Here is a 13,385-nt window from a genome sequence, read left to right on the forward strand (position 1 = left end):
ATACTGCTGCCGAAAGGCAGTTGGGGCACCTTCAAACAGTGGTGCCCCAAACTGGAAAACTCCCTTCATCATCAGGGCTTGACAGGTGGCGGAGTGGAAAAACAATGGCTTGTGACATAGCCAGCAAAGATGTGAAATCCCTAAATAGGGGTTATCACCACCATGCTCTGGTTGTTGCTGCCCAGAGGCACCTGGCTGGTCACACACTGGTAAAAAACCCAGTGCCAGAAGATTAGATGGTGTTTAGGTCTAATCCAGCAAGGCAATTCCCATATTTCTACTAGTTAGAAGCCTTCTAACTTCCAACTTGATCTCACTGGATGCCCCAAAACACAGTGTATTGCACAAACTATTGGACTGCTATTGGGGAGGGACAGATTCAGATCTCTTCTTGGCCAAGCAGCTCACTGAGTGCCCTTAGCGCCTTGGAGAAAGGGCAGGATGAAAACACATCAATACATACACATATTCTCATTCTCAGTCCCGAACTATAGGGATTAACAAAACTGACCTTCCTTATAGGGTTGCTATAAAAATTAAGGGAGCATTTGCAATTTACATTTAACACTCTAAAGTGTGAAATATTATGATCCAATATTCAGCTGCATTATCTGAGAAAGGAGGCAATCCCTTCCCTTCTATGCCAGGAAAAGCTCTACGGAGCCCTATGGAAATAGCATGCAAATGAGCTGTGGCCCCCTCTGAGCTTCTAACATACTGGAGTCTATGATTCCATTTAATCAGTGCTGTTTCCCTGTCCTGATGTAATTTAAATGATGAATACTGCTGCTGCTACTACTAATTTATTATTATTATTACTATTATTATTTTTTATTAAACTGTCAATAGCAGGATTGGAATGAAATCTGCACAGGGCTGTTAGCCAAAGGCTTTCTGGTACTGGTGGCAGAAAATCTGAATTAGGGCCCAGACTCATGCCATCATAAGACACCAACCATGGGGAAATTCTGCCGGACAAGCCATATTAAAATGAAGGGGGATTGCTTAGGAGAGTTACCCAGGAGAACGTGCCCCTTGGGCTCAGGCCTGTGTATCTCACTCTCGGCTGCTCTTAATGGCACCCAATCCAGCATCTGCTGCCCAAGATGGTTGCCTCACCCTGCCTACCTTTAAATCTACAGCATCCTACAGAACACACTTTTAGGATTAGCTCTGCGCACAAGTCCAAGTTTATTACAGCCTGGCATCTTCCTGCCCCCTGACTCTTTGAATGCATGTATGCAAACACACACACAACTCTCAAACCATCTTTGTTTAGGTGTCATGGCAGAGCTTTAGCTGTGAATAAAACACAATTCCCACTCACGCCTTCCTCCCCCTCTTCTTCCCTCAGCAGCTATAGAAGCTGAAGGACAGAAGTCCCTTTTTCATGTTTGGGCACCACCATTTGCCTTGTGATTTTCTAGAAGCAGCAGCAGCAGCAGCAGCAGCGGCAGCAGCAGCAGCAGTGAAGAGCCTTCTGCAGCATTCACCTGCATAGCCAAGGACACTGCAAGGATCAGAAGGATACCTGTGCTCAGCAGTTTCTCGGGAAAACGGAGAGCTTTGAGAGAACAGAAGCAAAGGTTCCATCTTGTTCCATTGTCTTAACTGCATCAACACTACAGCTGTCAATGTGGAGCTTGTTGCTGTCACCTTCGTGACTCCACATCATCTCCAAGACCGGAATAGTATCAACGCTGCTTGGCTATAAATAGGTAGAATATTCCAGTGGCTGTGTTTGCCCATCTGCGCCTCGAGCAACAAACGGCTCTGCTGCTGCAGCTTCTGGATTCTGATTTCCCAGGAAAGCGCAAAAAAAAAAAAAATCCAACCCCAACCGATACCTACCAAGTGGCTGAGCATGTTACAAACAAAGACAAAGGAGGGATTTTTTTATTTGCAAGGCCTTGTGCAGATGCATTGGTACACAGATTTAAAAAGCAGCCTGCATGGGCTGTAATAAAAGCACAAACAGAGCTGGGCACATGAGCTAGTCCCACTGTGCAAACATCAAATATGGGCGACATTCTGAGAGTAATGTTTTCATTTTTATTAGGCAAGCTTCTAGCCCTCATGGTTGAAAGAACCACACTGCCAGTGCTCTGGAGATTATTGCCCTTGCCTTACAGCTTCTGTCCTAGTTTTCTGAAGCCGGGCCCAGCCTGTAACATGTGGCTCACTAAGAGGGCACTTCTACGCATATACAGAGTATATTTCTGTCCCCACTGAGGGGCATGGTTTCTAGATCAGAGGGTGTGGCTGAGAGCCAAGCTTGAACCATAATAAGGACCAGTTTAGAAATTAACTACTGGATTAACCCAGGCAGACTAGTGAAGAAAAGAGTCCCAAATAATGATGGATTCCTGACAACTTAGGATAAATGGTATCTCCACTGCACAGAAGGTAGCTATAAAATGCCTGCCAACAAGATGCTCTGTGCACATAAGTGGTTAACAAGAGCGGATGATGACCACCAATTCAGGAGATACCAAACCTCTGAAACAGCCTTGGCTTCCTGCATGATGTAAATGAGCCCTCACAAAATCTGAATCAACTCTGATCAACTCTTACTTTAAAAAAAATTATTGTCGCCATTTTCTGCCAGCTCCAATATTAAACACACAGCCAGGAAAAAAACCCCAAAGCAATGTATTGAAATGCTGCAGTTTGGCACTTTTATCTTTCAATCATTGTTCATGCACAAACACACCTGGACAAAGTTATCCATTAAAAAAACAATTCCAGGAGCAAAACTTCATGCAGTATTTGAGTAACTATTACAAGAGCAATTAAGGACAACAACAATGAAACAGCAGGTCACATACTTCCTTCCATCAGCTTTTCTGGCCCCTCCAGTGTTCAGACATAATCATACCTCTTGCTTCACCAGAACAGGAACGTGTATCTTAAACAAACTGAAAGGGGCCCATGTCATTCCCTTTAAATTACTCTTTTGTACCACACAAACCCTGGGTTCAACTTCCAGTCTCATTAGGAAATTCCACCTCAGGGCCTGAGGCAAAAAGCAGGACCCCCCCCCCCCAGGGATACATAACACTAACAACTTGATAGTTGCTAGTGACACCCAAAATGCACAGCCTTGGGGCAGCTGTTTCACCCATCTTCATGGCAGGTCTGACCTCACACTTCCCCAATTTATGCTGGGAATAGTTATCTACCTGAAAAGAGTTAAAATGCCGCCTTCCTATACTGAGAGCACTCAAGATGTCACTGAACTAAGACCCCTATTATCCCTGACCATTGGGCCAAGCTGGCTAGGGACTGATGGAAAATATAGTCCTACAACATCTAGATCAGCCTTCCCCAATCCAGGGCTCATGGAGTCCAATAACTTCTGGAGCGCCAGAGGTTTCCCCAACTCTGATTTAAAGGATCAGTATAAAAGTGTGTGCAGGGATTATAAATCTGGAAGAGAATTCCAACCTAGTTGAAGCAAAAGAAGTTCCACCAATCTTTGCAGCTGTGTGTAATTAACAATTTAGGTTCCAGGTTCCTAAATGATCACTTATATTCACGGCAACCCACCTGGAAGTTGCGATCACAAACAAATCCATTAGACATCAGTATAAAAACTTTTCCTTTCTCAAGCCTTTTAGATCTCAGTCTTCTCTTTCAATTTGCATTTTGTTTGTTCTTATATTGATTGTCTTTTATCATTATGCTAAATCCCCCATATGGTAATTATAATCATTATTCTTAGAACAGTTGCCCAATTAAAGATCTCATTTGATCAATCCTATGAATTTTGATTGATCAGCTGTTTCCATAGCCATGCGCAATAGATGTAAAGAAAAAAATATCCATTTTATTTTCAGGTGATGGACACGTCTCATCATAAAAGAGGTATTCCCTCCTATGCACAAGAAACAGGGGACTATCACTTCCTAAGATGACCCTTAACATCTGTACCCTTTTTAATAGAATTCCTCCTTGATTAATTAGGGACACCTTTTGAGTCAATCAAAACTTTAAGTCAGCCTTTCTCAATGCAGTGCCTTCCAGATGTTTTCAGTTCCCACTGGCTCTAATCAGCATGTCAGGAATGATGAGGACTACATAAATTGGGGGAGGATGGATTAAATGGGCTGAACTCTGCAGCCCTAATCATTAGCACTCGTGATGCCTCACAGAATACAAGAATAGAAAATTTACTACATAAATCTCAACAAATGAGAGGGAAAGAACAGACAAAGCCAACAAGGGACAAGTGCAAGAGTTGTACTTTCCCCACAATTCCTAATCTGGCGCTACCCTTATAAGGCCAACACTCAAATCAACCCCTGGGGAAATAAGAGAATTACTCCACAACATAAGAACTGAGAAACCAAGAATTTTGCCCTCTTCTAAAAATGTACAATCAATCCAAAGGCTCACAACAGCCAAACAGATGCCACAATGACTTCCTACAATGAGTAGGTTGTGGCTCTACTCTGCTACGTCCAGTAGCAGAATCTGAAGAAGGAGCTGCTGGCAACAAATGGCTCAACTAACATGGAAAAACATCAGCTAGGACGACGACTGGCAGAAAGCAATTTAACCAAAATTACTTCTAAAGTGCTAAAAAGCTGGGGAAGACATGGAAGATTTCGCCAGGCTGCCCTAGTTTCCCCAAACTTTTGCGCTCATTTTGAAAAATGGAATGCTGGCTTCAGCTGCTACTCCTGTCACTACCAAACTAACATAGCCACAGTAAATACAAGGAGTTAGCAAAAGCTATGGTCTAAACTCATTTGGGCAAGGGCCTCCACTGTGGTGCCTACAGGCACACCAGGATCCCTAGAGGCATTCCCTGGAACCCACAGGGTCTTTCCCCCTGCCCCTGCAAACTAGGCTTGAAATAAGCATTCTACCGTAGCAGGTAGAACAGGCTACATTGTGTGCTTGGTTGCAAGGTGTGTGGCGTTGCACTAATCATCATCATCCTAAAAAAGAAATGGGTCCCACGCAACAGGCTGAGATTTAAAGGTGACCCAAGATTGAAGCTCTCTTTCTTCTTCCACGTCTCTTAAAAAAGAAAAATAAGGGGGGAAATTGGAAGGTTTTTCCCAGATGTTAAATTCTGCCCTTGATTTCAAATTCTGTTTGCATAATTGGTGCCTGCGGAGCTACCGGCACCCAGCACCTGTAACCATTTTTGTTCTCTTTTCCCCCACCCACTCCTTTCCCAGATCTGAGAATTGCAAACATGACTCACTTGCTTCGCAGGGCCAGGGTCGCTCTTCTCCTCCATCATCTTCCCAACCTTTTGCACCCTCCTGGGCTGCTTAATAGTGGTCTTTATTGCAGGCCGGCAGACATAGTTTTCCAGGTTCTTAGGGGGTTTCTTAGTTCTCTTGGCTTGCAGGCCAATTTTCAGCTTCAAATTCCCCTCTGAAAAGTTTGTTTCCTTCACAGAAAACTGTTGCTGGGCATCCGACAGACTCTCATCCTTGCCAACTTCATCAGCGCCGCTCCCCTCCGAGCTCCTCTTCTTCTTCTCTTCCTCCTCCTTAGCACTACCATCGAGCTCCGCCTCCCTCCTGCCTCCTGCTGCGCCTGTGGCAACTGCAGAGGGGCTTTTCCCGGGAAACCCTTCAGAACCAGAGCCCAGCCCTAACATAGCAGTATTCTGAGGGTCCATTACAGTACGTGCAGTTGCAAATAATTACTATTACTTTAAAGCAGATCGGTTGTGTGGTCCGTGGACAGATCCTTCCAGAAACTTGAAGCCATCATCTTCTCACTGCGGGAGAAAGGGAAGGGATGACAGTCAGAATATAGACTATTCAAGAGCCACAGGAATACAGATTCTGTGCTGTTTGGTTTCAAACAGAAATTAAAGAAAGGAACACACAGGACCTTGCAAGGAAGCGCACAAAGTTAACAGCCCATCTATACATATTTATTGTAGCCATTTACAATACGCGCCCCGCCCCCAAATTCACTAGTGTAAAGCTTCCCAGGATGGTCGCCTGGAGGTAGTTCTTATTCATCACAGGTGACCAGGTAAGTGGCTATTTACAAACAACCCATGAGCTCAATCTGGAGCCACACACATGCCATGATGTTATCATGGGGTCCAACAAATGCAGGTTGTTCTGTTAATATGGGAAGAGGGGTGAGATCTGTGCAGCAATAAGTATTAGAAACTGAATTTATATGGCATCTTTCTTCCATACATTTCCAAGTGGCATGCGTAGTTTGTTTCGTAAGTTCTTTTTGTTACGTTTGAAACATTCATTCTTTCGAAAATCACCTTGGGAGGTCCCGTTATGGGGCAGAAAAGCAGGAAATAAATATTTTAATATGTACATACAGAGCAGCCACTTCCACATAAAAGGGGAAATACTTTTTCAGAAGAGCTCCCTGAACTGGTGAACTGACAGCAGGCTCTGATCCATTGCATAGGAGGACAAGCATATAATGTTAAATGGTGCTTAGAAACGAAAAACAAGTTTCTTGTCCTTGTGGCTGCAGAGGTATGTTTGAAGTAGGAAAGATACAGGCAGAAATGTGATAAATAAAGACATCCAATGTTAAGAGCTTCCACACGGCTTATAAATGCCACATTTCCCAGTTAACTATTTGTATCTCATGTATTTTTACGTCTGACGAAAATTCTCACTAATTATGACTTTCCCCTCTCCCACCTAAAGCTTATTTTATTTAGGCAGCTGTCAATCTGGTTTGCCAAACTTACAAAGACCGCTGCATAATACCTGTTACAGCTGTAATTGCAATACTGTTATCTAAGTGTTTCTATAGTGGTATTTAAGTGTTTGTTGTTAAATGCCTAGGGCACTGCTCCTTCATTCATCCAGACTGAGTTCTGATGCACAAGTCCCTGAGATGCCCTCTAGTGGTCTCCTCCTATAGTATCACTTTTCACCAGGTGAGCCGAGGCAGAAAACCCTGTGATTTCCAACGCAACAGGGATGGCCACAGTACCTCAAGTCTTAGAGCAGGCATAGGCAAACTCGGCCCTCCAGATGTTTTGAGACTACAGTTCCCATCATCCCTGACCACTGGTCCTGTTAGCTAGGGATGATGGGAGTTGTAGTCCCAAAACATCTGGAGGGCCGAGTTTGCCTATGCCTGCCTTAGAGCTACACACCAAAAACCAAGTCACAAGACACAGTCACTGCTTCTTCTCCAATAATCCCCTCTCCAGCTCCAAACTCCTGCCCACTGCTTCCTTCTGAACACATTTCTTAATATTTATGATTAGCATGTGAGGTGGAGTGGGGTGCATGACTTGGAACACCTGGAATTTATTCTTATTTGAATTCTAGTTTTGACACATACAAGGCACATTTGGTAATAGATAATAATAATAATAATTTTTTATTTATACCCCGCCTTTCCAGGTTCAAAAACCGGGCTCAGGGCGGCTAACAACAAATTTAAAACACTTAATTGTAAAAGCAGATTAAATACAGTATAAAAACATGAATAACAATAAAAATCAAAATAAAAAAAATTCCTTCCAGCAGCACCTTAAAGACCAACTAAGTTAGTTCTTGGTATGAGCTTTCGTGTGCATGCACACTTCTTCAGATGTGTATCTGAAGAAGTGTGCATGCACACGAAAGCTCATACCAAGAACTAACTTAGTTGGTCTTTAAGGTGCTACTGGAAGGAATTTTTTTTATTTTGACTATGGCAGACCAACACGGCTACCTATCTACTAATAAAATTCAAAGTTCAGAAATCAATTTAGGGGAAATCCATCTAATAAGCATTAGATAATCACCAGGGCTAGCTGGCTGAATTAGTCCTACTTGGGCCAGCGAGGAGGCCAGGGAAGAATTAGCTGTGGGGTCTCAGAGTGGGTAATCTTCATAAAAGGGGAGGGGGAGGGAAGAGAAGGGAAGGGAAATAAAAGATCAGGCTGAATTTAAATTAAAGGCCAGGCGGAATAGCTCTGTCTTACAGGCTCGACAGAAGGAGGTTAAATCCTGCAGGGCCCTAGTCTCATGGGACAGAACATTCCACCAGGTCGGAGCCATCACTGAAAAGGCCCTAGCCCTGGCAGAGGATTGTCTGACATCCTTAGGGCCCAGGACCTCTAAACTATGGTTATTCATGGACCTTAAGGTCCTCTGTGGGGCATACCAGGAGAGGCGGTCTCGTAAATAGATGAATTTAGGGTTGTTCCCTCAGAAGTTTTGTGTCCTTTAAAATAGCATTTAATACTGGTACTCCTGCTTTGGAGGCTAGGACCTGAACCAATGGATTCAAGTTACAAGAAAGGAGATTCCAGGTAAACACCAGGAAGTACTTTGTGACAAGTAAGAGCTTGTATTATTATTATTATTATTATTATTATTATTATTATTACTACTTTCATAGTGTCAAACTGGGAGTACTGTAAGAGGTTGAGAGACAGTGGTTTGCCTAATGACACCTAGTGAGCTCATGTCAGAGGTGAGAGGTGAGGACATGCCAATTTATATTTCAGTTTCTTGGTCACTGTACTATGCCAGCTCTATACCACAACAACATGCTTCTATGCCTTTATTTCGGCAGCTATCAATCTGGCTTGCCAAACTTCTTTTCCCCCTTAGTTGCAAACTTGGCTGCATAATACTGTTAATAGCTATTATTGCAAGACCAAGTTTTGAATCCCTACCCAGCCATGAAGCTCACAGGGTGACCTTGGACCAGTCACTCACTCTCAGAATAACCTACCTCACAGGGTTGCTGTGAGTAGAAAATAGAGCAGAGAACTATGCATGCCATCTTGAGCTCCTCGGAGGAAAGTTGGTATATACACATATGCCCCGATCAAGCCACTCTTTCCTCCATTCTCTATCTGGCCAGTGCTGTGTCCTCAGCTCTCTGGATCAATTGCTGAAACTGGAAATATAGTTATTTGAACTAACAGCACATGAAAACTGCAGGTAGACATGTAGTTCTAATGTTGGGGGGGGAGAGAGGTAGAGAGAAAGAAAACAGATCCAAAAATAGCAAGAGGGCAGTGCATTTCTCAGGGCCAACTAAAAGTATTATGAAGCAGTAAGCAAGCTTTTGAGTTCCCCACCACAACTGGATTAAGAGCTGTGGGGAATTCAAGAGCTTGTTCATCATTCTGTGGTTTTCTAGTTGGCCTTAATAATGCTATTATGCTACTGCTACTTTTGAGATACGCTTTCAAGGTGCCAGCCCCATATAGAGCTGGATGAACACTTCAAACCTCTAGCAACAAATGCTAAATCCTAAGTGACCAGGCATCTGGGTTTCTTCCAGTGATTCTCAGTCCCCATTACACGTGCTCATTGGAGGCACCTCTGTCTATAATTATTTTCACAAAGACATGGGAAAGACCTTGTGAGCATTACCAATTTCAATCCTTTACCCAAAAATGCATACCACTAATTCAGGCTTTTACAAACAGAAATTTATCTGGGCAACTACGGCAAATAAGGATTCCCTCCAGGTGAGCAGATACATTAGTTCTACTTTAATAGGCTGAAAGAGTTAAGGATCCCCCTAGCACCAATATCAACAAAACAAAAACAAAAAGTACAGGTGTGGGGGGGGCAGTTATCTTTTTCAAACTAGACCAGTATCTTTTGCAGGTATGTTTTTAAGGTTAATTGTTATTTCAGCAGGGCTATGGCTGCATTCCTATGCACGCTTACTTGACAGAAGCCCCAATCATCTCAATGGGACTTTAAAATAAATATGCCTAGGATTGCATTAAAAGGCTATTAGAATACAGGCAGCCCCCCATTTACGCGGGGGTTATGTTCCAAGGCACCGTGCATGTCAGCGAAATCACGTATAAATGAAAGCCACTGAAAAAGCCTGCAAGCACATCGCTCCACCCCCATTCCACCCTTTTAGTGACGTTTCAGTGAGGTCTTTATGAAGTTTCAGAGTCACTTTTTGGGTTCGGCGTGATGCAATCACGCACATATTGAACATATGTAAATGGGGGGCGGGGGAGCTGCCAGTACTCAATATTGCAGCCTTGGTCAAGCATAGGATCTCACACACATCTGGCACTCCCTCTCAGTTCAAGCACAGAACCATTAGACTTGTTAGTTGCTTATTAACTGAAGGCCTCCTAGTGACTTGCAATGCACTTAAAACATGAATATAAATACACTATACCATAAAACAACCACAAGAACTGTTGGCAGCACACTAATAACAAAACTGTATCATCTTAGTCTATCAAGAGTCAAGAAGCCAACAAGAGCATCAGGTGGACTTCATTGGGCAGAATATTGCACAAACAGGGAGTCACAACTGAAAAGGTCCTCTCCCTTGTCACCACTCTCTGATCCTCCCTCATACAAAGGACCTGAGTAAAATATGTAAGGGTCTGGTTATGTTCATACCAAGAGAGATGTTCCAAAAAATACTGGGGTCCCGAGCTGTAAATAGCTTTATAGATCAAACCAGCACTCTGAATTGGGCCCAGAAGATTACAGGCAGCCAGTGTAGTTATAACAGAATTGGTGATATATGATCTGTTTGCCTCGAACCTGTCAACAATCAGGCAGCCACATTCTGTACTAACTGAAGCTTCCAAATCATTTTCGAAGGCAGCCCTACATAAAGTTCATTGCAACAGCCCAGTCTTAAGGTTCCCAGAACATAGATTACTGCAGCCAAGAGCCGTAGTTGAGCCACTAGTTTAAGCTGATGGCATTCACTTCATATCACTAAGACCACCTGTGCCTCAGGTGACAGCAATTGATCCAGGAGAACCCCCAGCTACAAACCTGCTCCTTCAAAGGGAGTATAATACCCATCTAGAGCAGGCAATAAAATGAATGCCATGGGAACCCATCTGCCATTCAAAACTATTTCCCCATCTCAAACTTTCTCCTATGCCCTCAGCTCCACATTTGGCCCACACCTAAGACTTTTTTTTTTTTTTACAATCCTGCTCCAAATGCCTTTACTGAAATACAGCACAAAGATAAAAATGATTTCTTTAACTTTTCAAACAGTTCACTCTAAATTAGTAATGAGGAACTTTCTGTCTGTGGCAAGGCCTGCCCCCCCCCCCCCGGCATGAAACTCTATGGATAGAATATCCCCATCAAGACTGCAAATATCACTACCAGCAATTCTCCTTGACAATTCCAGTCGGTCCTTTAGGATTCCTTGGGCCAGCATGAGCCAGAAGTGACTGATGCTGCCATGCAGGTACCAAGTGGAACAGAGGCAGTATCTTTCCGGCCACCAAACATTGATGTAGGAATATGAAATCTTTTTAGTGCCCACCGGCAGTCATCTACAGATCTACCTACCACCTCACAAGAGGCAAGTGCACCCAGCCCTCTTGCAAGCAGGAGACACAGCACCACAGATCTCTACACCAAATATCTCATTTCTACTGATGTTTTGAGTAAGACTGTAAGAATCTCTTCCAAGCAGCAGGAAAGACTTCCACTGTTTCGCACCTTCTTCATATCACAAATAATGACTGGTTAGTAAGCCATGCTAATGTTAGTGGGCCCCTATCCATCACAGAGAATGGGAAAGGAGCCAGTTCTGAGCTGTATAGATCAATCTTGCTAATAAGGGTTGAGAGCAGTGATGTGAGGTGGGGAAAGTTTGCACACACAGAACGTTCCAAGTGCTTTCTTTTTCCATGGAAGTTTTCCCATGTCATATGTTCATTAGATACAATGAATAGGTGCCAATTGCAAACACAATATTAGGCAAGCTTGGCAGTTTCAACGTGTTTAGCTTTGTTGACTAAATACAAGTAAAACAAACATGCCAAATTAGATTACTCTCTAGGGCATGATAAATTTTTCCCCAGTGCAAATTATCCTATGAAGATTACCCTGGTTTGCATATGAAAATTTCCCAATTCAGAATTTTCCAGAAAAGCAACATCAGGGTTGGTAAGAGTAGCCATCTACCCAGTGCATCCCTCTATAATTACAGGTGAGATATAGAAGTAAGGGGTAAGAAAGTCCAATTGGAAGACAAGAGTGCTAAACTGGAACTAGTCTACCTACCCTGCCAGTCAATTGAAGAATAACATGGGATAAACACACCCGTCCCTGAGCTCCTTAGAGGAAGGTACAGTAGTTAAACACCGTTTCAGTTTCACATGCACATGGAGTATGAATGACACTCGACTCTCAGAAACAGATGCATGCACTTAGCTTTTCAAAATTACACATTCATACATCATGCCATAACTTCTGAAAGCAACACAAAAAAGCAGTCCTAAGAGGGTCAGAAGGTATAGTTCTGCTGAAAGGAACATAACTAACAATGGGTCCAGAAACTGGGCTGGAAGCACCTAATCCTACAACAATTATGACTCTAAGGAAATGTGGCCTGGACAGAAGACAGTTGGTAGTGCCGTTTAAGCTTTCTAGTGGAAGGATGAGCTGTAGCAGCTGCTCTTACATAGAAGGTACTGAATAGTTACAATACATCAGGCATTGTAGAAAGTGCAGCAGGGACATGTTCTCTGCCTGGAGGAGTTACAAACAGAAAAGTTGTAACTGAAAGTCTGAAAGATCAAGTTGAAAATGACATAAAACCTGACTGTTAAGCAGTTATAGTCCCAAGCACAACACAACTTGTAAGTAAATGGATAAAAGGATAGATGTATTAGACATCAAAGAAAGGGGGGTTCATATGCAAAATGCTAAAAGAGGTACTGCAGCAGTTGCCAAACAAACGAGGAATAATTTAAGAGGTACTGTACCTCTTAAGCCAGGCCTTCTCTACAGAGATAATACTTTTTTATACAACACTAAAACAAAAAGTGGTGGCGCAGGGGAGAGAACAGGCCTCTGTACAGAGAAACTGACAGTGTAAATTCTGGCAGAAGTATATTTGAGGTGGGGGAGGTAAGGGAGATGGAAAGACTATGCACAAGTACTTAAGGCTTGGTTTTTGTCATTTGAAGTGAGGAGCGAAGGGTTAGGGTTAAATAAAGAGCTATCCAAGCATTAACCCTTGAGAAAAGTTTGCAGTTTCTCAAGGCAAGGGACAACGACCCTCCCAGATACTGAGAGCTGTCCGCAATGACATTGGGTTTCTACAAAATTACGTGTCCAGTATCCTCAACCTATCACCTGCCATTCTAAGGAGGTGACCTAACTGTCAAGAACCTCTTTCCGCCTCATAGAAGCCAGAAGCCAATTCAGAAAAGACAAATTAGATGGCGAGCCTCATGTAGTTTGTCATGTGTGATGATCTATTGCCATGTGTAGTCATGCTGAGAAGCAGCGATTGGCTGTGAGTTTAACAACACTGGTACATGAAGCAAAACACATGTGTTTGTGTATGAGAAAAATCATCACACACTGTGATGATTTCCTACAAAGGGAATACATTCTGTGCAAGAAATTTGGCATCTCTGAGGGGGTCCTCGGTACCAAAGAATCAAT

At 43.1% G+C, this 13,385-nt stretch overlaps 1 protein-coding gene across 2 annotated transcripts in view; it reads right to left on the reverse strand.

Moving 5' to 3' along the window:
• The window catches only part of ASH1L (ASH1 like histone lysine methyltransferase), a 74,522-nt gene that overhangs the window by 59,211 nt on the left and 1,926 nt on the right, over positions 1-13,385 (reverse strand). For both annotated transcript variants that reach the window (XM_082202020.1, XM_082202019.1), the window contains exon 2: positions 5,219-5,746. In XM_082202020.1, the coding sequence (XP_082058146.1) occupies positions 5,219-5,644 (426 nt within the window). In that variant the 5' untranslated portion in view covers positions 5,645-5,746. The remainder of the gene's footprint in view (positions 1-5,218; positions 5,747-13,385) is intronic.

The sequence above is a fragment of the Podarcis vaucheri genome, assembly GCF_965113315.1.
Source record: "Podarcis vaucheri genome assembly, chromosome: 16".
NCBI classification, from domain to species: Eukaryota; Metazoa; Chordata; class Lepidosauria; order Squamata; family Lacertidae; genus Podarcis; species Podarcis vaucheri.